At 38.5% G+C, this 26,123-nt stretch overlaps 2 protein-coding genes across 5 annotated transcripts in view; both read right to left on the bottom strand.

The window, feature by feature from the left end:
* wu:fj29h11 (protein NO VEIN) overlaps nucleotides 1-10,086 on the bottom strand; it is a 50,294-nt gene extending 40,208 nt beyond the window's left edge. For 2 of the 3 annotated variants that reach the window (XM_041973794.1, XM_041973796.1), the window contains exons 1-9: nucleotides 9,821-10,086; nucleotides 9,280-9,344; nucleotides 4,947-5,674; nucleotides 3,236-3,428; nucleotides 2,787-3,148; nucleotides 2,538-2,657; nucleotides 2,256-2,453; nucleotides 1,637-1,777; nucleotides 517-777 (exon numbers count right to left, since the gene is read on the bottom strand). In XM_041973794.1, coding sequence (XP_041829728.1) covers nucleotides 517-777; nucleotides 1,637-1,777; nucleotides 2,256-2,453; nucleotides 2,538-2,657; nucleotides 2,787-3,148; nucleotides 3,236-3,428; nucleotides 4,947-5,674; nucleotides 9,280-9,286 — 2,010 coding nt within the window. In that variant the 5' untranslated portion in view covers nucleotides 9,287-9,344; nucleotides 9,821-10,086. Of the gene's footprint in view, nucleotides 1-516; nucleotides 778-1,636; nucleotides 1,778-2,255; nucleotides 2,454-2,537; nucleotides 2,658-2,786; nucleotides 3,149-3,235; nucleotides 3,429-4,946; nucleotides 5,675-8,110; nucleotides 8,365-9,279; nucleotides 9,345-9,820 lie in introns of those variants that run through there. The other variant, XM_041973797.1, reaches the window with a different exon arrangement.
* A 1,706-nt stretch (nucleotides 10,087-11,792) lies between these two features.
* Nucleotides 11,793-25,917, bottom strand: sult2st2 (sulfotransferase family 2, cytosolic sulfotransferase 2). Of its 2 annotated transcripts, none has more exons than XM_041974121.1 (6): nucleotides 25,727-25,917; nucleotides 23,764-23,975; nucleotides 19,877-20,003; nucleotides 19,645-19,739; nucleotides 19,380-19,563; nucleotides 11,793-12,183 (listed from the first exon to the last, which is right to left on the bottom strand). In XM_041974121.1, the coding sequence occupies exons 1-6, from the start codon at nucleotides 25,863-25,865 to the stop codon at nucleotides 12,074-12,076; spliced, it is 867 nt and encodes a 288-aa protein (XP_041830055.1). In that variant the 5' UTR covers nucleotides 25,866-25,917; the 3' UTR covers nucleotides 11,793-12,073. The 2 variants fall into 2 exon arrangements, with proteins under 2 accessions (XP_041830055.1, XP_041830056.1); XM_041974122.1 differs by having other exon boundaries at nucleotides 19,380-19,560; nucleotides 25,727-25,916.
* Between the last annotated feature and the right edge of the window lie 206 nt (nucleotides 25,918-26,123).

The raw sequence follows: 26,123 nt of genomic DNA, 5'->3' as shown, positions 1-26,123 counted from the left end.
CTGTGTTTGTCTGCCACTCCCAAGGCAAACACAGATTGCAACACATTTCATCTGGCTAGAATTTACTTATGTCTACACAGCGGTGATGATGTTATGTTGCCATGACAACCAAGCTATTCTTTCTCATAAACTACAGTTGCTGGATCTGAGCTTCAGTATTACATGTTGGAAAACGGATGACTTTTTCAGAAATAGCAATTTTAATAATGAAAATCTAAAATCTAGTCCTAACTTTAATGAGTAACAAGGGTGCATCGGTTAAATCCAACGTTTGTTGTACCTTTATGAAGGATTAGGAGGCGATAGAAGACATTTTTGTTAATAAACTCATGACTGGAGAACAGCCCATTGAAGGAGACTTTGAATGTTTAGAGGAATTAAACCACAAATTCGTTAGCAGAGAATTTGAAATGTGTGACCAGAGAATCCAAGAACTGCCACTGCAAAGGTTCTGATGCATCTGAGCAGGAAACAAGACTTTTAACCACAGAACATTTATCAGTGTGGAGCTCCCACCTTAGCCATCCTGGGGCTGAACACTTTTGCAGCGTTTGTAAAGACAGCCAGCACCACTTCGGCCGACGCCATAGAGGCGTACTTCTTCCTGAGATCTGAGTTTCCCATGGAGGAGAAGGAACCGCCGCCTTGCACCGGCTCTAAAACGCTCTTCTTGATCTTTCTCAGCCGCTCCAGGGTCTCCTCCTCCAGCTCTGTCTGGATGGCCTCTCTGGCATGCTCCAAGATCAGCCGCTCGTTTGAGGTCACCTTATTAAGAGTCTGTGGCAGAAACAGAAGTCAGAGCTTTCACTATACAGGTGAAGCTCTGGTTGAAGCAGCACATATTTGCATTAGAGGCACACACATGTTTTTTAAACCATAAATGGGGAAAAAAACAATTAATAAAAAATCCAAGACTTAAAATTCAAGAAGAGCTATAATGGCAATAAGACAAAGAGATGTAGTTGGCCCTGTAGTTTGTTCAGATGTAACTTGGTGAACCTTCCTGTTGTTTGAAAATGACCTTTTTTTTCTCTAATCATTGCTGATGTCTTTCCTCCATAGCGAATGCTCCAGACCAGTAAACTGCTCATACTGATAGTTGGTAAATGTTCTGTTTTCTTTAGCATGAACTTAGCTGACAAATCAAAACTTTCTCCTTCATTTAACAGTCCTTACCTTTTCAGCTAATACTCGGTAGGGATGGACAGATACCAGTATCAGGTATCGGCCCAATACTATGTGGGTGTATGCATGCTTGATTTTCATGAGTGTTCCGATACTACACAACCTGATACTAATGTAAAAAAACTAGGGCTGTCAAATTTAACATGTTCATGTAGAGAGATTATGTGATCATTTTTATCATTGGGATTTTGACAGTTTTCCAGTCTTCCATTTAGAAGATGGCCACAGGGTGACCCATGTGATATATCACACAATTAACCACTCAGTAGTCGCATCCGACATTCTGGTTCACACTCCTTACCCGTGAGCTGTAATGGGATTAATTAGTACTCATATCAGTGCTCGGCATCAGCAAGTATTCAAATATTAAGTACCAGTAACTACTTAGTTTGAAAAACTGTGGTATTGGTACATCCCTAGTACTCGGTATGTTACAGAGTGTGTCTCTTACCCCTATGGGGAGGCCAAAGCTGTGTATCCTGATACCCAGCTCATAAGGAGAGTCACAGTTGTAGTGATCAGCCAGATACTTTAGGAACTCAGCCAGGTCGAGTTTTGGCTTGTTCTGGTTCCTCTTAAAAATGCGGATTTGCTAAAGAAAGGAACAAGACACAGTTAGGCTCAAAAATATATGTAATTTCATTGTACTTTTTGTTGCAATGACAATAAAGTTGTATTCTATAAACAGAGAGAGATGTACAGATATATCTCTTTATATATAGTTGGCAGGTTGTGGAAGGTTAAATTGTTGCTAATTAAAAGATAATGTGAATAAAAACTTAAGGACTATTTCATTATTGTCTAATTAATGAAAAATAAAACAAACAAAAAACAACCAATATTAACTACCGACTACCAAATTATTATCTTTTTATCAGTATGAGTCCACAAGTTTACTCAAAAATTTAAATCTTTGCTGAAGAAATAATACCGAAGATGACGTGACATGAAGTCATTTTCCCTTCTGTCACAAAAAGGCAGCTTACACCTTCTGAGATTTAAAATGGCCACATCAGTAATTTCATTTTATCTGGTGTTGTATGATGAACTCCGCTTATGCTCATTAGTACCTTTAAGATATCCACAGTCTCGATCTGGTGGATATCATCATCCTTAGTGTTACTATCGATCTTGAACATGCGGTGTATGAGGGGAAGTTTGCACAGTGGCCCGAGGTTCAGCTCTTCATAGTGCTTCTTGTCCTTCAGGCCGGCCAATGACTGGCCCAGCTCATACAGGGTACAGATGGATGTCACCGCCTCAGTGCACTGATAGGAGGAGAAAAGAAGCTCTTTACATAACAACTTTACTCTGAATAAGAATAAGTTTATACCAAACAGATGCATGCCCACCTCTAAGAACATGTTGATCTCTCTCGTGATGTACTGGAGGTCTTTTAGAGCTGGAAAAGTCCAGGGTTTAATCTTTCCCAGGTCCACAGAGGGAACCATCATGGACACCCTGGATATCACCTTGATGGAAATGTGGAGAACAATGAAAAATAAAGTTGAAATTAAATAAAGAACATTAAATATTAGATGTGCATTGTTTAGCAATACACATCTATAAAAAAAGAAGCCGCCTATTTTGTTCATTCTCACCTTTTCTTTAGTGACCAGCTCTCCATCCGCAGCAATTTCTCGTATCACGCTCTCCATGAGACTGTTGATCATATCCGTATCCATGGCCCTGTTCCTCTTCCTTCCTGCTAGATTTTCATCCTCCTCCATGGCCTCCATTGCCCGCATATTACCTCCATGGACCTCCCGCAGCTGGGCGTGATAAGCGTCTCTAAAGACCGGGGCAGTGGCTTCTCTTGGAAAGGCGTCTCTCAGTTTGCTCTTCTGCTCTTTGGTCGAGCTCCTGTCAGACCCCAGCGCTGGAAAATCATATCCAGAGAGGAAGCTGGGTCCAGCAGCTGCTTGCTGCTCTTTTTCAGGCTCTCTTGAAAGATTTGGTGTTGCTGTAAGAGGGTACAGAGACACACATTTTTAAAGCATGGATGGATGACAATCTTAAATTTTTTATGTAAAACTGAATGATTGGATACCTGCAGAAGTTTGCCATGGATTACTCTTGGTTGTTGCCGCCACCGGTTCAGGTTGAGGTTGCGGCTTCTGAGTCTCCCAGCTGTCATACAGAGACATGTACTGCACCAGTGGAAGCTGCTCACCAAACAGCTGTGAATAGCCGGTTTGGAGCTGACTCATTGATGGAGAGGCCAGCTTGTGTGTCTTCATCACCTGGAAAAGCATAGTAATTATAATCTCAATTGCTGTGCAAAATGTGAATGAAAACAGAGTGTAAATTTTAAATTTATTCATAATAGAACACCAATAAATAAACACAGATAAAAAGCCAATAAAGTTTATGTTTAAAGTGAGATATTTTCTATTGGAACATTAATTCCAAAATTATGTCACAATTTGTAGAGCCTTTCGCACATTCCTGAACTTCTGTTTACGTCTGAGAGACTCTGCCTCTTTAATGTGCTCTTTTTATGCTCAGTTGTCTTACCAGTTGCTCATTGACCCTTAAAACTCCAGGACATTTTATCAATTTTTGGTTTTTGAGTATAAAAATTAATTTAGAACTCAACCCTTTTAATCCAAGTCTACATCTAGACATTATTTTTTCAGGACAGCCTCAGATTTCAGATTATGAGGCTAAAATTATGTGAATTGAATGTATCAATACATAAGTTTTTATGATGAAAATATGATAAATAATGGTGTTATCATGGATCACACATTGTGGATGTACCTCTGAATAAACACTACATTTTGTGGCTGGATTGTAAACCTCCTGGATGGGATATAAATGCCTGGAAAACTTTCAGAGATCAGCTTAAGGGTAAGTTATCCATCACCAGTTACCCCGCAGAGTTGCAAACTACCGTTACTCAGAAACTGCTGACAGTAACAGTGATAGCGCTCGGGAGCACCAACGATCCAGCAAAGTTTTAAGTGTTGATCTATTTAGTTTCTCCAGTTGTTTCTTTTTAGTTCCGCTTATTTTTCCAGCATTTTTACGCAATTTTCTGCAACCATCAAATTCAAGATGAGCTAATATTTTCCTGAAATACTGAAATGTTTTACCTTTAATATGTGATGTTTTTTATGTTCAGTTGTGAATAAAATGTTGGTTTGAAAGGTTTGCAAATAAATTTAATCTTTTTTTTCTTTACATGTTAAACAGCATTCCAACATTTTAAAAATGAGGGTCAGAAAAGTTAATGGTCAGTTACAGTGAGTTAGCAGGTTAAAAGCACAGGGTTGTTTCTTCTAGAAGGCGTCTTTACGTCTGTATTCACAACAAACCTTGGGACAGTAATCAGCTGATTAACACACAAAAATACCATTTCCTTTGTTCCAGCCATCTATCTACTTTTTTGAGATGAGAAATTCAAAACAGGTGTTGTGTGATATTTACATAAAACCTCTGTGGGAGGGGCTAGACACTAACTCAACTTTTTGTTGCATCAGAGCAGCAGAGCATGGTTGACTCTTCCTCTTTCTGAGAGCCAGAGATGACTGAACTATTTACAAGTTGCTATCCTGCTTTATCACTGAGGGCCTCAAGGGTGAAAAACTGAAACATGAAACTGAGCATCTAATAAACAACACATTTAATTAAATGTTTAATTTGAATTCTTAATACAATTCTCTGATCTCAGAATAATTCAGATTATATTTATGTAATAAGTAACATATGTGGAGAAAAGCTGTATGTATAGCCTTATATCTGCTGCGATAACTAACCTCCAAAATCCTCTGGTACAGCTGCTCTTGGGTCAGTTGCTGAGCTGGCTTGGATGCAGTAATTTGTGGATAGCCAGGAATACACTGAGCTGAGGCTGAAGAGCCAAATGAAACCAAAGTGGAGCCAAGAAGGTTCTTTCCCACCTGAGTGAACAGTGCCCTGTGAGGACTGGGGGTATCCCGCTGTGGATCAGCAACATCAGGTGCAGGACTACCATTCCTTATTAGGGATTCAGGCGTCTGTGGCGCTGCAGGCCTGCTGTTTTCATTAGCTTTCATTGAAGCTCCAGCTAAAGACTGATGCTGAGGCAGTTTACTCTTGTGGAACACCATCTGTCCCCTCACAACTAGATATTCTTTCAAAGACTCTAATAGGCTGGACATGGTTTTGAAACCCAAAGAGGCTATGATCAAATTCCGGTGATATTTCTGGCTGTAGACTACAGCTATCTTCTTCAGCGGAATCCCTTCTGGGTGCTCTTCCACCAAAGCAACAAGATTTCTTTGAGTTTGATGGTCCTTTTGAAACACCAGGTCACCCTCCAGAATCAGATCCGTTAGACTGGCTACCAGGCTGGCCATGGAGTCAAAGTGTAAGGCATGATAAGACAGGTTACTGTGATACGTCTGGCTGTAGATGATGGCCAGTTTCTTCAGAGGAATCCCAGCAGGGTGCTGCTTCACCATGGCCACTACATTTTGTAGAGTCTCCTCCATCTTTAATAAAGCTAATAAAAGAAAAAAAAGACAACAATTAATGCATAAATACCTTGACTATATTCATATATATGTACTTTAACACAGCCTCAGCGGTAGGAAAGGCCCAGCAACGCCACTACTATCAAAGTAGGCGGAGAAGTGTCAAAATCCCTAAACAGCTGATCATAAATTGTGTGTGTGCTGACATGCAGTTTTTAGTGTGGTTCTCCAGCTTTACTAAGGCTGTGCAGCAGGTACTCTAGTGGGTGGTAAAAACAGCAGGGAAAATCATAGGTACCACTCTTTCTGAGATCAGTACCATCTACACCACCCACTGTCTGAGGAAAACACTAGAAAAACATCCTGCGTGACTGGCGCCACCCTGCTCGTCACCTCCTTCAACTGTTGCCCTCAGGTAGAAGGTACAGGTCCATCTGGGCACTAACCACACCCAAACACAATAACTGAACTGGTCTTTACATGATTGTACTATTCCATATGAATAATTTATATTATTTTTACTCCACACGTGTCTGTACACATGTCCTCTGCACTATGGCTGCTGCGTTTTTATACACCAGCTAGACACCAAATATTGATTTGTTTTGCTTTGTATTGCTCTTTCTGCTCTGCACAATGTTGATGCTCCAACAGAATTTCAATATATCTATGACAATGACAAGAAATTGTGAATTTAAAATTATCTGTAGCCTAAAAACTGCTGTGGTTTCTTTGGATAAAAGCGTCTGATAAACGACTGTAGAATAGAATAGAATACAATACAATACAATAAAAAAACATGACAAAAAATGGGTAATTTTCCTCTTGGATTAATCAAGTGAATTAAATTTAATTTAATGTTAGTTGGCATGAATATGAGCTGAAGCACGATTGGTCTATAAAGTTGATAAACAAAAGGTGATGGTGGTGCTCATTAGAATCAGATAATCGTTACGATCAGGAAGATTTTTACTACCCTTGTTTGTAACATGTCATACATGTAATTTTTCTGTTATTCTTTTTTTATCACTTCATTTTCACCTTTTATACTCTTTGTATGACCCCTGATTTTACCCTGATCTGCTGTTGCACCCTATTAAAATAATAAGAAAGGAAAAGTAGACAGCTAACTTCTAACTTTTCATGAACACACAGTCTTTCGGTCTTTTTTTTCTTTTGCTTGTGTAATTTCACTAGAAAATGTTGGTACTTAACACCCTCTCAAAGTGTTATTGTAATATTGTACTCAATATTCATGCTGGTATTTACTTACCATATTTTATATGTAGGTTTTTCAGTTTTTTTCGGTTACTATTTCGTTTATTGATTTGATCATTTAGTCATTCATTTATATATTTCTTCAAAAACATATAATCTATAAATACACACATATATATGAACAGATATATATATATATATATATATATATATATATATATATGTGTGTGTGTGTGTGTGTGTGTGTGTTATTGCATTTTCCTTCTCTTTGTTTCTGTCAACTCATTTATGCATTGTATTCTTATTTCACAACATGTTTGCATATTAGTAAAACTTCCTCTTTTAATCCCTTACAAGCGTATAATTATATGTGATTCCTGTTTTACATTCCGTAGTTTCCATCTTTAAGCCCAAGTATGCATTTCTTCTTCATTATGCAAATGATGGGGCTCTCTTTCAAAGTGTGTCACAGTCTCATCGTCTCACCCACTGATTGATCAACAATCTGCAGAGATCCTGTTTCATATAATGATGCCTTAAAGCAAAACTAGGAAAACTGGGACATTCAGTTGAATAGCTACAACACCTTGTTTATAGCCTGTTTATTCAACTAAAGCTTTTGCTCTCTGCATCACCAACCAAGCTGCACTGCCAACCAAGTATAATTGTATTTATGGACTCAGAACAACAAACTGAAAGCTTTTACTGTAAGCCATATCTCTGAACTGCTAGTTAAGCTAGCTGCTATGGCTGTTAGCCTTCTCCAAGCCAAGACCTTGTTATTACGTAAAACAGGCTTTCCATGGCACACTTAGAAAGAATGAATGTGTAAATAGATGACACATGAATAAATTAAGTCAATCAGTGAAGCTGAAAATAAAACAACAATATAAACATACAGATAAAGAAAAAGTTAAATAAATAGTTCAAAATAAAACAGAAATATGTATTTAATATTTTATACATTAATAACTGCATTTTTATTTCAGTAACATTTATTGACATATTAATCTGTTAACTTATAGATTAATCTATTCACTGAACAATTTATGAATATTTTTAACTGTTCCACAGCAATGAAATGATCTGTACCAAAACATGCATTACATACAGCACATTAACCAGTAAGGTCCACTATTTAATATTCCAAAAAGGCCCACCCAAAAATACCTAAATGTATTACTTTATGACAATACATACAAAGCTGATTGCAAATAAATAACTACAGCCAGCATTAATTATCTTACCTTCTCTTCTAGATAAGACTTGCAGGTCACCTTCTCCAGCACAACATTCTCACTGTGAACCAGCAACTTCCTTCTATGAGCTTAAATACACCCCCTCCCTCCTCCCCTGCTCTCCTACTGTGTTTCACTCTGAGGAAACTGACAGAGAAATGAAACTGAAAGAAGCTGCAGTGCTTATTAGAGTCTCTGTCTCACTGTGAGCTGCAAATAAAGTCTCACTTTCCTAGAAATTGTTATGGATGACAACACAGGTAGAAAGAATTAAATAAAGACCCAACCAGAAAGCTGAATGCAGCAGAGCAGGACAGTCAATCCTTTATGAGCCATCCTGTTTGCGTGACATGCTGATTGATTTTATTGTTCTCTTTTCTGCTCAAGACAACATTAATATGACTCAGCAGTCAGAGAAGAAGGGAACACAAAATAAACATGGGGAGTTTGATGTGGAAAGGGAGGGTAAACATACTGGTGACTTTAAGTTTCAGTTTCCTGGCCGGCCTCAGCTGATTCACAGCTGTTCTGTAATGAACCAGGTGACCTGATTTCAACTCTCAGCAGTTTAATCACTGATAAAAACAAACCAGTACCTAAGGAAATAAAACCATTAAAATACCAATCCCTTCTGGCTCTGAACCTTCAGGTGTCTGCTAGAAAGCTGAAGCTGAAGAGGAATTTCACCTTTCTATGCAACAATAACCCTAAAATATATTCAAATCAACAAAAGAATGGCTTCATCAGAAGACAGTTAAAGGTTTGGAGCAGCCCAGCCAGTTTCCAACAGAAAATCTGTGGTTTGGCCTGAAGAGGGCTGAGAGCAAGAGATGTCCTCACAATTACTTGGTTGAATATTTTTTATGAAAACCTGGCATTTTAACAGAAATTAGTACACTTTTAAAATCCACTGTGAGTATGTTGAAACTCGTGTAAGCAGTCACATCTTACTACATCCAGCACGCAACCTCTTCTGGTAACTGAACCTGAATAACAGGTTGTCTTTCTGAAATTTCTGCTCTGCAACATTTCTTCATATCTAACATTTATTTCTTTACTCTTCAATAGTCTTAAGTGCACTTTTTAAATCCTTCTCAGGCAGATTATGTGGCACAGATGTTGAGAAAGTACATCCACAATATTCGGCCATAGAAAAGAAAAAGTCAGTGACAACCTACCTTCCATTTGTTAGTTTTCTCCTGAGCTGTGCATTGTATCTTCGCTGTTAGTTCAGGGTTTGAGCCTATAGCATGCAGATTAGCAAAATTTAAAACCATTTAGATTTTGATTTATAGAAAGAAAACAATGGCATATAATAGTGACAGCTAGAATGAAGTGATGCATGGTAATAACAGCTAATTTTACACGCGTTATTACCAATACTCTCTTAATGAAAAATGACAACTATAGGGCACAATGATGACTTAAGTGTGTGCAATGTTTCTACGAGGACAAAAAAGCAACTGCCCTAAAGAATTTTAGCATTAAAAATAGCACTATAGTTAATCAGATAAAGTTGGGACACCATCCATATGTGCCAGACTGTCGTTGGACGACTTAACCGGCAAAACCAGTGAGCGACTTCTATCATTTCAGATACCTGACGCACAGCGTATTAATTTAGTTCTGGTAAACACCTATTACAAGCTAGCATTGCAACACTTAGAAATTTAGTAGCAGAACTAAACAACTACACTAGCTAAAACGCATTCTTTCTACCTGTTAAGTGTAGCTGCAACTCTGTGTTACATCTGTCCAGTCTTAGCGTGTGCCTGCGTTAAAAGTCTTCATTGTACGTGGATAACCATGGCAACAGTAGCGTTCCATGTCGGCTAGTAGACCTGTTGTGCTAGCTAACGTTGGCAAATAATATCATTTAAAGTATAACACAACTTCAGAATAAAGTAAAAATTCGTCAGTTTAGAGGGCCAGTGCTACATGGGTACTTTGGAATCTAACCATTTTGCAATTAGGCTCTATTAAAGGTGCGAAACCCAATGAACACTACAGTTACAGGCAGCTACGGATATAGCATAATATGCTGCATTCATGTTCGATGGTAAAGGGTAGTAAATACTAAGTCTCTGCTAATGACAAATGTTCAGGGTGAAACTATATTAAACCATTTCAGTCCATTGTATACTTTCTTCACTTTTTGTGATAAACAGCTGATTTATAGTTTAAATTAAACCAATATACATATTCATAACTGTTATAGGAACTCAAATAGAACCTGTAATTAGCCGGACTTTCTTGAACGTCGCTTCGTGAAACCGCAACTGCCTAGTAGTGTGTACATTAATGAACAGTCTGTATATGACGAGTGATACTCTCAAAAATATTAGTACGAGCATACATGACATCACTGAAGTTTTCTGCCTAATATGCAAGTATTTACTTACTTAACAGTTTTTAGCATATTTGCTAAAGAGCTGTAGTGTGGGTTTGTTGTACTGACACTTTATGGCTGATGTTATTCACCTATGAGGAGTGATTAGACTCAACTATGTAGGAGATGAATACAGGATGAGAAGGAAAGGAGGGGCTGGACTGGAAGCCGGTGTGGCAGTCAGACGGGAGAAGTTTTTTGGGGGGCTACAATAAGGATTTGTATTTTCAGTATTTTTAATCTGTCTGTGGTCGGTGCCCTTTTGCCTCTGAAACCGGACCAGACTGGATTAACAAAGGTGGTGGCAGCCCAATACTCTCAATAACGACAAATTATGACAGCGCTAAAAGCCACCCAATCAATGGACAGGTGTCGTGCCGAAAAAAGCACCCCTGCCGTGAAACGCATCCTTCTCAAGGAACGCAGTAACAGCATCTCGCCTGTAGATGGCGTGTATTCATTATTACCCTTAAGAACTTACCAGAATATGCACCCCTCTATATATGACTCCAAACCACTTGCAGCTCCCAAATTCACAACAGTTATTGATGATCATGGTCTGAGCATACGCTGCAAAGATAAAAATGTTGGGACCAACAGGGACAGATTTACTTGGGGGCTGCATATTCTTGCAGACCACACTGCCAAAACCCTAAATAAATTAATCTCTTATCACTTTTCTAGAACACTAAAATTAAATTAGATTTTCAGTGATTTCTTTTAATGAATTAATTTTCTTTTAATGTTATTTTCTTAATTAAAATTACTGTATGTTGTACAATTGTCCCAAATTTCCCTGAGGACTCTCCGAAGGGATTAATAAAGTATTTCTATTCTATTCTAATTATTCTGCCTATGTCACACTCAGGGGTTTATGTTGATAAGAAACAAGTGATATTTATTAATTATTTATTATTTATTAATAAAGAAATAACAACGCACAAAAATCAACTGAGAACGACACAGAGATGAACAGCCATGACAACCAAACCGGAAGAAGAATCCTGTGGAGTAGTTAACATCTCTCCTCATTAAAGTACACATTACAATAATTATCTGAGAAAAAAGTTATACATTTTTGCATCATTTTAAACATTTTGGATTTAATCATCTTGAAAGAAATTATTGCGTCATGTTGTGTTGGCGGTGGACCGGTGACCCGACCAGGGTGTACCTGCCTCTCACCTGTTAATGCTGGGATAGACTCCAGCTTACCCGTGACCCGCAATGGACTAAGTGGTTAAGATAATGAGTGAATGAATGACATTAACAGCATTAAAACTAAATGATTAAAACAGTATCTATTCCGATAATACTGATGTATTTAATAATATAGCAAAGACAGTGAAACAAAAAACATGTTACTGTACATTCATTTATAACAAACTGTTCTGGAAACAGCTAAGAATCAATTTTATGCCACATACAGAGCAGTACATGGAAATGTGAACTTTATATGTGGTACTTTTGACCCAAAATGATAGGAAAATAATCTGTAAATTCATTTTACTTCTGTGATTGATTATCTTTATAATTTATTTTCAGTTTTTTGGTCAAGTGGGTTTACGTTCTTTCAGCTTGTGTTAATCCCACACAAATTTATATTTGACATCTTTAATTTTGTCCTTGTAAACAACATCAAAGTACTCCACCTCTTCTGGTGTAAGCTGGTTTTTCCAGTCTCCAGCTACTCCTGAAACAACACACATGAGGAATTATTGTCTGGTTGTTGAACATTTTGTATCAAATCAAATTGAATCTTTATTAATCAAGTACTTTTCATATAAAAAGCAGCGCAAAGTGCTTTACATAAAACAACAAACAACATCTGTATATATATAAAACCTTCACACACAAGTATAAAATAAAGTTCAATAATACACACCTGATCATACTCTCTTACACACATCATCACACTCAGACCCACACCCCTCTTTGCACAAACATAAACTTAGACTTGTAGTTTCTGTCTCCTGAACTGAAAGATCAATAAAAAACACAATTAGAGGGAAACATCTGGAGATAAAAGTCTGGCCTGACACTGAGGTGAGGAAACAATATCTTGGGGATCCGTCCACACCAGGAGCTGCCTCACCAGGGACCACAGATGGCATCACCATAAGAAACTGCTGAGATCAGGGCAGGGAGGGGCCCCACACCACAGCCAGGGCTGCGGTGCAGGGCCCCACCAACCTCCCCGACCAGGGTGACGTCCACAGCAACGACCCACAGTAGACATCGTGCCTGATGTGGAGGATCCCCGTTAGGAAAACGATGAAGTTAAAAATAAAAAACATTAAAATCAACCTAAAAATAAGAACAAATAAGAACCATTGAAAAAAAACATAAAATAATAAGTATATAATAAATAAGTACAAAATTAATAAGACAGATATAAAGGATAATTAAATAAAAATAGACTAAATAAAACAAAATAGATATAACAATATATATCTATAAATAATAAAATAAAGTTCAGCTATAAGCTATGCTAAAAACATGGGTCTTGAGCCTTTTAAAAACACAGACAGCCTCTGCAGCCCTGAGTTTCTCCTGCAGGCTGATCCACAGTCGAGGGCCGTAACCGTGGGACGAGGTCTTTACATAAGTTTTAGTTCTAACTTTAGTCTATTCTACTAAAAAATAAAGCATACATCAGCATCTCCGTGCTGGCAACAGGGAGAAATGGGCAGACCCTGGCAATGTTTTTAAGATGATAAAATCCTGTCTTTGTGACGTTTCTAAGGTGTGAAATAAAACCCAGCTCAGAGTCAAAAAGGACACCCTGGTTTCTCACACAATGAGGAGGTTTAAAATGTTTCACTTTGGGTAAAATGATCTCTCTCTTGTCTTCAGGACCGATAATTAAAACTTTAGTTTTGCCCTGATTGAGCTGTAAAAATTCTCTGCCATCCATGACTTCATATCTGAAATAAACAACCTTAACTGGCTCTGTATCGTCAGGAGATACAGCGATGTAAAGCTGTCTATCATCAGCATAGCTGTGAAAATCAATGCTCCTGATGAAATCCCCAGGTGGCAGCATGTACAGATTAAAAAGTATTGGACCTAAAAGTGAGCCATAGAGAACATCACATTTGATTTCATGGATACTTGAGGAGCATGTATCCATACTTACAAAAAACTGTCAAATTGTGAGATAAAGGAATAAAACCAGTTAAGAACAGTACAAGAGATGCCAACCAGACTTCTAAAGGCCCATTTATGCTCAACACAAAAGACGGATACGCAGACAGAAGGACAGTTTCGTCCATCTTCTGCGTCGGTTCTGTGTGTCATTCGGTTCATTTTCAGGTAACTTAGCTATCCGTCACTTGATGCTGAAGATGGAGAAATACCACCGGAAATCGTGGGGGCAGTGCTGAGCTGAGTAGCTGACATGCGACCAGCGAAAGAAACAAACCAGAAAAGAAGAAAAGGAAGCAGAAGAACAAAAGCAACAAAAGGCTATATGTGAGTTTTTAGAGCGTATTAGGAAAAAACTTTATAGCAACGCATTACTGCTGCAAAACGGTGTTGGAAACTGAACCCTGAGCTTAGCACTGCCCACTAGTGGAGGAGTTGACTTAACAACCATGGCAACACAAAAGCCGCATAGAAGATCCAGCAGCTTTAGGACTGAAAGTTTCTATGAGTCCATATTACACCGGAGATCATTAATAATCTTTAGAAAGGCCGTCTCGGTACTGTGGTTTGTCCTAAAACCTAATTGATGTTTTTGAAAAGAGCTGTTTATTTAAAACTCGTGCAACTGTATTAAAACAACTTTTTCTATAATCTAACTTAAGTTGGATACAGGTCGGTAGTTCTCAAGAATGATCTAAATTATTCTTCTTCAGAAGGAGCCTCACCACTTCTGTTCTACAGGCAGATGAGAAGACCCCGTTTGAAGAGAGTAATTTACGATGTTTAAAAGCTCAAACTCAAAGAAACCATGAAATGATTTCAAAAGAAATGTGGGAGTGGGATCAAAAAGGCAGGATGTTGGGTTTAGTTGGGCGAAAACTCGACCAAGCATCTTTGCATTAACCAGGACAAAGTTCTCCAGTGTTTCCTCGGGTAAGAACAATGCTTCGGTGTGTTACAATCAACATTTTGTTGAGATAAAAGACTATATCTACAGTAGTAGCGGTTTAAAAGTTCCCATCCAAGCTGAAAGCCAGCCGAATACCTGCCGGCTTCCAGCCCAGTTCCATTCCAGTTCCAGCCAGCTGCCTTCCAACTTCCAGCCGCCAGAGAGGCCCCCTCCTTCTCCTGGGAGTGTCGATGTTTTAATCAAACTCCACCCATTCCTTGTAATATAGGGTAGACCCAGAAGATGGCGCTTCTCTCACAGACTTCTCATCGCCCGTAGTCTGTCAGATTTTATCTGAATTTACACTGACCGGCAGAGGCGCCACTCAAAGCACCTCTGATGGCCAGTCACAATTCATAAAAATGCATAAAACTTAATACATAATCATCGTTTGACGTGGAATGTGAAATTGTAACATGCTTGTGCGCTGCCAATTGTTTTATTCAGAAATGAATGCTAGTAGGTTAATAAAACCTTTCAAATACTGGATCACAGCCCCTAGCTCTATTCTCAATAGGATGTATTTATCATACTGATTAATCTTTTAATATTAGCATTATTAACATAGACAAATCAGATTTGGATCAAGCAACACAGAATCTGTTTGAGGTAGCTAGGAAGGGTTATTTTATTCTCATATTATTTATTTCACCTCCATAAGAAGACAGGGCGACAGATAAAAGCCCCACGCAGGATCGGAGATAATTTCTTCCACTTCAATGTGTCTAATCGCGGGGGGACATCCAACACTCGCTGTGCTGCGACTTCCTGCTCGCCGGGAATCCCGATTACGTCACCCCTCCAGGTGGGCTATTCCCCGACACGCTCTGATTACCATTCCAAAAGGTACTGTATGCAGCCCCCAACTTGAACATGCGCCTTCTTCAGCATTCGCACTTGCTCCAGAAAATTACCATCTCTTAGGCTCCTCCACCACCACTTTGACTGTGGATTGATACGTAAATGAGCCGCAATGAGGCAGCTGAACAAGTGACCCAGTTTTGTGATTGTTGCACATTGGGTAAGAGTGGTCAAACGAGTCCAGTTTGTGTTGTCATGCTACCAGAAATTCAGTAGGCTAGTCGGTCCTAATGCAGTGAATTTCCATGTTAATGTTGCCAAATTCAATAGCATAGCAAGAGATGAAAAAAGAAACAACGATATTTCTTCAACATGTTAACCAAAATATTTACCTCTTAAAGCATAAACCAAGTATTTACAACAAGCAGTGTGCTTTTTAACGTTAACGTGTGCCATAGCCTACTGCACCGCTGTTCCTCCTTCCAAGTCTTCTTTTTTATTATATTGTTGTTTTATCATCTGAATATACTACAACAACACAAAGAAAATATATGAAAGTTTATTTTACGCTGGTATTTGCGCAGCAGAGTTTTCTGCCGCCGGATTTGTAGTCCAGGAACGGAGAACACAGCTGCTGCCAGGAAAGGTGGATTACATTTTGTTAAAGCACAGCAATCTCCGAGTAGCCTATTATACCCTCTCAGTGGCAAAATAAAACACACTGGTCTGGTTTAGTCTTCACTCTGAAATGGTTCAGTCAGAGGAATATAAAGCTGTTTTAAAAATGTTGAGCAAGCTTAAAATAAACATTCATAGGCTATCTATGTGTTTTAGATTAACACAATGATAAAACAACAATAGGCTATAATAATGGAAAAGAAGCGGTGCAGCATGGCAATGATGCGTTAATGGCTCGGGTCGCGGGTTAAACATCAGTCTGGTTCGGATTTAAATGGAATAAATACATTGGTGACGAGTCGGGTTCGGGAGTCATTCTAACGGGTTAGAGCAGGTATGCGTAGCAAAACGGAACCGTGCAGGACTCTGCTCTAAGCAGTTCGGACTTGGTTGACCTGGAACCATTTGACAATAAAATCTGGAGCCATCCTGCAACGCGCTCGCTTAGGCGTCCAGTTAAACCGTGTTTATTCAACCAGTCCCTACTTCATTGCATTCATTCTTTCCTCATAGCCTACGTGCACATTTTTTTCAAGACTGTTTATGTCAGTTTTGTTTTGGAAAACGAAAAAGGAGTCTTTGCGCAGAACTTATAACATTATTCTAATCTTGCCACTTGCCTATTTTATTATTGTGTATTTTTGTAATAACATGTAAATTCACTGCATGAACCAACTAGTCTACTGAATTTTGTGTGACAACACTAACAGAACTGTTTTGACAATGCAACAATTACAAAACTGCGGCTCATTTACTTATCAATCCATAGTCAAAGTGGTGGTGGAGGAGCCTTGGAGATGGTAATTTTATGGAGCAAGTGCGAATGTTGAGGAATTTAGCCTTTGTTCAGCCTTGGTATACCTTTCAGAATGATAATAAACAGAACAAGACACACCAAACCAGGAGCTAAGACCACGAAGTTCAGCATCATGCTTATCTATCTTTGGCGTTTTTACACCAACATTTTTATACACTGGATAATGATAATAATTATCGATTAAAGTCACGGATAAAACTGCTGTTGTTAAAACACACCCATCTCTTACAAAATCTAAAATGTAAAACAAAAAAAACAACAAACAAAAAATCTGGATCACTGTAGAAATATCTTTATTCATTGCTGATCATCTGGCCATTGAAGCGTTTTTATTTGGAATTGGGAACAAATATTTTCCACCCTGTTATATTCTGTTCCACTCTGTTATGTTCCATTCCACCCTGTTAGTAAGGTGTTTTTTAATTTTTTTTTTTTTTTTTACTAAAAACATTGAGGACTGTGAACCTTGTTGCACCATATTAGGAAGTGAGGAACATTAAATTGATTTTGCTTTTCTGTTCCCAGGTCAAAAGGAATGTAATTATCTCTCATTTGAAATACTTGATTATGCTTTCCTTCTTGCCTTTGTGGAAACAGAAACGTGATAATCTCTCACTTGAAAGCAAGCTGGGCGTACAATAGTGTGATGACGATGAAAACTCACATGACCAATGCTCAATAAAGGGTACATGAAAATGTGAGAAATGGTCAAAAGCACAAATACCGTTTGTGGTGAGTGAAACTATACAGCACAGTCCACAAGGCTCTTTTCAAGCACACTCCTCCCCCCAAGGAGTATGCTTGAACAGCTAACGGCAGGTAATGGCTGTGTTTACAAATGTAAAGGTGCTAATTGTTGGCCATTGAATTGTTAATTTCAAACCAGGCAGCCTTTTGGTTGTACTCTGGGCATGGTAGAGGGATAAGAAATCTCTGGGTTTTCTAGTGTTAAACACTGGAAGCGTCGCCAGCGGTCTTTTGATGACCGCCAGTCACGCTACCATGCTTATAGTGTATTAAAAACTAAACGGCTGAACCTGGTATTTTAGGACTTTTATTATATAGTTGTTGTCTATAGTTTTACCTGCTTACTTGTTTGGAAAAGTAAACACATCAATATTTACGAGCAGTTTAGCACGTCTAAACTTCCACAGAGCCGCTCAGGGAGACTCTTTCTCAGCCAAACTGTCGTATATCACGGCTATGGAGTTGTAATAAATGCCCGCCCTACTCTGCTTCTGATTGGCTGTAAGATCACAAACCCTGTGTGATGATAGGCTGCTCGTTCCTGTCATTCCTACCAGCCTTTGCGCATGTGCCTGCTTCAGACAGCGGGCAGGCAGCTGTCCCACCGCTGAGACACAGTTGTATGACGTTTTATCACGTTTTATCACTAGATCGCTATGAATAAAATCCAGGGACACTTCATTTCACAGTATAAACCATTTATTTACTTATCTACTTAGGATAATAGCACTTTGAGGCCTAATTCAGAATATAGGTTGGGCTGGGTCCGGACTTTTGTGATCCCTGCTTTACACATTATCAGTATTATGTTATTTTTACCTGCCGATATTACGTTATGATTTTGTCAATATTCAGTTATGCAGCAGCTGTATCAACCCCCACTGTGAATAACTTACGTTGCAGTCAAATGACCGCTGGCAGCGCTCCTCGGGATGTTTAGAAAGCTCGCTGCTAGTGACATTCACCACTTAGCCGACTTGAGGAGGTTGTGCTTTGCCTCATAACACCATTAGCTACACATGTCGGCTTTTTTGATACATTTATTTGACGCCATTTTCAAATCAAATCATTTTTTAAATGTTGGCAAAAATGCAACAAATGAGCGACACAGCTCATTATAAACTGTTTAGAGAGCAGCAAGATCAAATCACTGCTCCTCCCCGTGGACAAAAGAGGGATTGCAGCTGTTTTTTTACTTGGGCTGCTTAGGGGCAGAGCCTCGCTGACGACGTCATTGTGGGGGATTACATTACCCCCGCAGACCTGTGAAGGGTCGGCCAAGGATCAGTCAAGGACCAGTCAAGGACCAGTCAAGAACCAGTCAAGGACCCATCATGGAAACAGGGGAACTTTTAAACCGCTACTACTGTAATAGCTTTGCTCTTACTTCTGCAGTGGTCTGCAAAGTCCTCACAGGCAATGTCTGATGCCGTCATGGAGGATTTGTTCAAATCTGTGTTTATTAAAAGATCTATAGTTTTAAAAAGGACTTTAGGATTGTTTTTGTTATGTTTGATGAAGGGTTCTTGCTTGTTTTACTGCACTGTTGTAAATGTTTTGTTGCTCCTGAAAGATCTGTGAGTGGTTAATTTAGTTTACCTATGTTTTCTTTCTGCTCTTGTTCAGCTGTTTTCTTTTGGATTAACAATTCAAATATGTTGCTAGTCATTCACTGTTCATCTAATCTGCTATCTTCTATATACGCAAGACTATACCAGTGTGCACTACATACTTGTTTTATGTTATTTACCTTTTCGGAGGAACTCTGACTTTGTTTGGTCCATGAATTCACGAGGAACTTCCGAATAGTTGGACTTGTCGTTCTGCTTCATGTTCTTGAACAAACATCGGTCTGCTATCTTCTCGATCACCTCAGCATCCAAAGGTTTCTCCAAGAAATGAGCGATTCTGGTCACAGCGTCCTTCAGGTCCTGCTTCACGGGTCACATGTTCACAAAGTCAGTCTCTTTGAGCAGTCCCATCGGATTTGTTTAAAAAGAGCATTTAGGTCTCACCATTATCATTTCCTCATAGGAGATGTACATTATGGGCTGTTTCTCATCGACATTCAGCCAACCCTTTACATGATCAAACCAGGAGCCAAAGATAACTGAAGGGAAATAACGTGTCCTCCGTTAGATATCACATCAACCATCTTTAGACTACTAATGTTTGTGAAATACAGCTGAATTAAAGACCATTTCTTAAAAAAAACACAGTCTTCTTCAAAGATGTAATAAGAACAACCTTTTCCATCAAGGAACTTCTGGAGGAACTCGCTCTGAGGGCCTGGGTTCACAAGGAAGGTCGCCATCTCATAATAGTGAAAGGAAGACGTGAACACATCCTTGGGGTTCCTCATGACATAGATCACCTGCAGAGATTTTAAGATATCGGTGTTAAAACCCATTTACATTCTCAAAAACAAATTTAACCTTTCAGTTCCTCAATTTATTTACAGTTAAATTAAAACAAAATAAATACAGTAAAAATGAATAAAAAAGACTGGAATGAAACAATTTAATAACAATAAATACATAAAAATAAATAATATAAGCTAAATATATAGATTAGAGTAAATTAAAAGCAAACAAAGTGAATTAATTAGATAAAAAAAAATGTTTAAAAGTCTACAAGTGGTTTGTTGTAAATGTGGGATGAAAAGGTTAATTTACTAAGCACCCACATTAGCAGACCAACATAAACACGGATATTTAGCGTTCTAGTCTGTGCAGTCCATGCTTTTATTACATCGAAATAAAATTTCTCCAGTTTATCTTCTCTTCACTGGCTCCCTTTAAATCCAGGATAGGATTTAAATTTATTCTCCTCACATGTAAAGCTCGTAGTGACCAAGCTCCATTGGCTCTTAAAGATCTCAGATTTCCCATCACAGCCTCATTCTCAGACTGCTGGTTTACTGGAGGTTCCTAGAGCTTCTAAAAGTAGAACGAGAGGCAGAACCTTCATTTATCAGACCCTCTCTGTGGAGCCAGCTCTCAGTTTGGCTTCAGGAAGCAGACACCCTCCCTACCTGGAAGTAGACAGAGTGCTAAAGGCCGAGGCTGCTGAGCAATGTCCCATGATGCACTGGGCTCCTCTCTGCTCTCGTTACTCTCCATGAATAAATTATTGTTGTCATTTGTGTTTCTCTTCTTCTTTCTCAGCAAGTTTCCCTGGCTTAGTGTTATTCTGCTTGTTAACCTGACTTTTCTGACCTCTCCACCCCCAACCGGTCCAGGAAGATGGCCGACATTCCTGGTTCTGGTGGAAGTTTTATTTCCTGTTTAAAGGGAGTTTTTCTCCTCCACTATCACCCTGTGCAGAGGACTGAATCAAAAAGAAGATTTAATGCCATTTCCTTACTTTTCTTCATCATTGTTTTAATTGAATTTAATTGGATTTGACTGTGGTGTTAAAAATGTTTTTAATGTGATGTTGGCGTTCTGTAAATAAACGTGAATTTACTGACCAGAAAATGTAGAAAATTTAAATAAGAAAAGTTTAATCAACGTGTTAAAAAAAATCTTTGACATTTTATTGAGGTGGTTGTTGCCATTTTCTAAAAAGATTTATTTTTCTGATAAAAATTTCTCGTTTGAGATTATTAAATTTTTTAAAGATTATCCCAGAATTGCTTTTTTTCCTGAATCGAAACCCTGGAAACAGTGACAACCAGGTAAAGGTAAAATAAAAAATAAATAAAAATAAAATAATTGTGGGCAGGTTACAAATCTAGGAAAGGAAATCAAACAAAGTTTTTTAAAATAAAAACTGTCTCATTCTCTGTCTTCTTTTGTCATTTGTTTTGCTTTAAACTGACTGAAAGTGCATCACATTCTTTATTTTTCATTTCTTTAGCTTTCTCTCACTTTACAGCCTTGATGGTTTTCATAATGATCCCATACAAGGTCTACCACTCAATAATATACTAAAGACGAGTGTTGATTATTCCAGTCTCACCTGAAAATGAAACTTATCTTCCACTACACTCCTCATACCTCTTCATACTACACCTGATCTGGTCTGATTATTGTCCAGACTTTCTTATCAGGGAATTTTGTAAACCCCTGAAATTAGCATAGGTGCAGGTTTGTAGGGTCAAATAAAAAGGAAAATACACCCTCATTCAATTCAGGTTTAACTAATCTGAATAAAACTTAAAAGGAAAAATCTCCTGGTTCTTTAATAAGTTATAGAGTTAGATAAATATAACTTCAGGTGAACAACAACACACAAGATTTTATCCTGTCATTTATTTAACAAAAACAAGGCCAAAATCCAGAAGCACTGTGTAAAAAAACTAATAAAAGTCCACCTTTACTGCTTCTACGGGAAATGTAATCGTTCAGATCTGACTTCACACAATGCCAAGGAGGAAAAACATCAGCAATGATCTTAGAGAAGCAACTGACCATCAATCTGAAAAAGTTGTAAAGCAATTTCCAAAAGTTCACACCATGACTGCACCATGTAATCCTCAGATAATAAAAACCCGAGAGGTACAACAGTTTCTCAGGAACAGCAGTGTGTAGCACTGTGGGTAAGTTAAGATGGATGGTTACCCTTTAGATGATCTACAGAAGTTTTCCAGACATTTCGATCCTGTCCAAGGAATTTACAATCCATTCACAAAATGTAGTGTTTAGTCAGAGACTCCATAAATCCACAATGATCTATGTTAAAAGATCATCAATCATATTTTCATCATAAAAAAGATCAACATGACTACTATGTTGCTAAGAGACCTCTATTTAGACCTTGAAATTGTGAAGAAGCCACCTTCTGTCTATCTTTAGACCAATCAGAGAGCTTAAAATGAAGGCAGGAGCAGCCAAAGATCAAGCAGTGAGCAGAAAGTTCTATGTCTGTCTGAAAAGAACAAAATAATGGTCCTAAATGGCAGAAATAAAAGCTAAGAAGATGTTCTTGATGCACAGCGCGCCAAAAAGGAGCCAAGTTTGAGTTGGATTTGTGTGGCTTGAAGTTTTAAGGATTAAAGGAATTAAAAGTAACATTGCAGCACAAACCACAAGACTTCTGGAGCAATGTCCGCTGGACAGACCAGACCAAAGTGGACATGTTTGGTCCGAACGTACAGCATCATGTTTGTTGAAAACCAAACACGGCAACACAAATAAACTCCTCTGGATACCAAAGTATTCTAGAGTCAAATGTCAGTGTGATGCTAAAACTTAGTCCAAACTGGGTCTTGCAACGTTGGGACTTTGATCCCAAACACAGCAGCAAATCTTCAGCAGAATGACTAAAAATGAGAAGATGCGGCATTTTACCATTTAAATATGATGCAAAAACACAGTAATTTGAACGCATGTTTGCACAACACTGGCCTCAGGAAACTGGTTCTCACCACATATAACATTTCACAAAACTGTGTACGTCTAATCATCAGAGCCATCGCTGTGCAGACAGCACGACTCAGCAGGGCAGCAACAGAAAGGTTGGCGGGGACTTTAAGCACCAACATGAATCTCAGTTAAAAAGTACATTTTATACAAAAGCTGAAAAGCCTGATCTGGGCTCATATTTTTAACAGACAGACCCATAAAACTCAATCTTCAAAGTATCTGGAGCATCTAGAGTTGATTTTAAAATTCTTTCATTTGTTTTTAATTTGTTTTTAAGTGCCTTCACAGTCTTGTCCCACAATATCCTTTAGACCTCTTACAGCCCTACACACCGTCACGCTCTCTCAGATCGGGAGACAGGTCACTTTTAACTGTCCCCTCAACCAAGAGGAAGCTTAGAGGTGACTGAGCCTTTTCTGTAGTTCAGTCGAAGCTATGGAACCAGTTGCCTCCACATATTAAGGAGATCTCTTCACTATCTGTTTTTAAATCACTCCTTAAAACCTATTTTTTCTCTTTGGCTTTTAACACTGGTTGAGATGTTGGTTTTGACTGAATATTTTGACTGATGGGTGCACATATTTACTATTTAATCATATATGTTTTTTATTATTATTTTATTGTTTTATTTTAGTGTGAAGCACTTTGATCAACCATGTTGTTTAAAAAGTGCTATATAAATAAAATGGAGGTGGAGTTGAATTCAGCACATCCACAGGTTTTAAAACACATGACATCCTGGCTGATCCTTGACACCTGCTTTACCTTAGGCTTTACTTCAGAGAAAGATGGCGGCATCATGTTGTAGTGGAAGTGTGTTGTAAACATGCGCGGTGATGGCCTCTGTTCGAGGTTCAGGAGAGACGCCCGGGTCTCCTCCAGGAAGGGAACACGGTCCCAGCAATGAAGAGTCTCCACAGAGGCCGGATCTCCTCCGCTTGTGATCAGAGGGACGATCTCCTGCATCCAGGTCGTACCTACACAAAGCAAAGAAACCTCTCTGAAAATGTCTGCACATTATTCTATGCATCCTCTGTTTTATCTCTAGTTTCACCAAGTCATTTCCTCATTGACGCAATTACACCAAAGAAATGCCGGATGTAGTAATTATGTTGGAGAAATAATTACTTAGGGGATAAAACTGTAGATATTTATTTCAATTTATTAACATAACAATGCATGTGTGTGATGCTCGTACAAACATTTGTATTTGCCTAAAATAAACTTAGTACAGAAAGTAAGGAAATTAGTCTTTTGGTGGATAATTTCTTCCCTTTAATAATACCAACCAACCAAGCTTGATTAATCATCTTTATGAGGTATAACTTCCTACATGTTTAGCTGTGTTGCTCATTCAAACCAAGCATGATTCTTGTTTGTAAAGAGGACTAATCAGGTTTTCCAAGCCTGTATAATGCAATATAAAAACCACGTACAATACAACACCAATTTGCTTTATTAAAGTGAAGAAATAATCAACCAAACACAAACCTCCTTACTTTTTGTACGAAGTTTAGATTACATATTTCAAAAAGTCAAAAGAAAACTCTAAATAACTGAAAGGATCCATGTTAATGGTTTTCGATGTTTCCTGGATTAGCTGCTGAGTTAAAATAGTGTATTATGACCTTAAATATCACCCAAAACTTATTAAAAAAAAAGAAAGACAAAAGAGGTTCTAAAATACAGGTTTCATTTATTTATAAACACCTTTCAGGAACCATTACAGCGTGCTGGTCGTAATGCTCCTGGGGTTAAACACGCCATCATCTACCTGCTTCAGATCCCACCTTAATCTGGACCAATCAGGCAAAACTTTGAGGATCATGTTCTTTGATTTCTCAAGTGCTTTTAATACATTTCAGCTGCTCTAATATGTGAGAGCTCCATAAATTTCAGGTGGTTACCTTCCCAACACCTGGATTTATGACTAGCTAACAAACAGACCACAGTTTGTGAGACTGGAAGGTTGTGTGTCTGAGGTGGTGGTCAGCAGCACTGGAGCACCACAAGAAACTGTACGCTCACTATTTCTCTTCACACTGTACAGCCTTCTAGTACAACTCCTGCCCTCTGCAGAAATACTCTGAGAAAGCTGAGTACAGAGAACTGGTCAGTCGATGTGTGACTTCATCAAGTCCAGTGCAAGACAGAAAAATACAGGAGATCATTCTGGCCAGCAGCCACCATCCTCCAGAAAAAGACATGAACTGACATGAACTCAAAAGAATAAAATAGGATTGTTAAAAGAGAGAAACAAAAAGCATTTTTAAAGATTATTATTAATATTTAATTCGGATCAGTTATATAGGCTATTTTGCCATTAAGATTAAAACATGTTTTTGTTTTTAAATTTAGGATAAATCATTAAGTTATTACTCTCATTTTAATTTACTTGGCAATTTTTAAATACTTAAAAAGGGTGTTTTAGAGTCTTAATCCATTTAATAAAGACTAAAGAGTTTACACTGACGTCTTGTGTGAGTGTGTTTACATTTGTGCTGCAGGTTTAGTGGTTTTACTAACTAAACAGTGGATTAAATGATCTTCACAAGTCGCAGTTTGAAGATCTTTCCAGCTTTACAAAACCTTTTACGCATCTTAGTTGGCAGCCATGTGTGCAGAACCTTCTAATCAATGATTTAACGCTCCGCTTTAATTAACCCGATTTAACCAACATTAAACACCTTCAGACAAACGCGCGCGGGACCCAGATCCGACTACTCACCTGACTTGGGATATGTTACAATGAGAATATCATCTGGGCGGAAAGTGAACTCCTCGTAATATTTCAGACTCTGTGAAGAGTGTACAGCAGAAGGGACAAAGACGCCCTTGTATGTCGTGTATAACTCAGCCTCAGTCATGGCTCCGGGTAAACCTTCTCCTGCTCCCTGCGGTGGGACTCTGGACTTTACTGACACTATTCTGTAGCTGGAAGCTGCATTCTTTGTCTCTTCCGGTTTTTCTCTTTAACTCTTTGCCTGCAGCATCAGAGAGGAGCATAAAGGCGCGATGAATGGGGTAGTGGGAGTTTGGTGTTTGCTGGGACCCGAAGGGTGAACCTGCGCAGGCAACCAGCCACTGCCTCTCACATTCCACTGGGATACCTCATACATTATGTT

This window comes from Melanotaenia boesemani, chromosome 21 (genome assembly GCF_017639745.1).
Source record: "Melanotaenia boesemani isolate fMelBoe1 chromosome 21, fMelBoe1.pri, whole genome shotgun sequence".
Lineage (NCBI taxonomy): Eukaryota > Metazoa > Chordata > Actinopteri > Atheriniformes > Melanotaeniidae > Melanotaenia > Melanotaenia boesemani.
The sequence above is the reverse complement of the archived record's forward strand: the minus strand, read 5'-3'. Positions and strand labels throughout refer to the sequence as shown.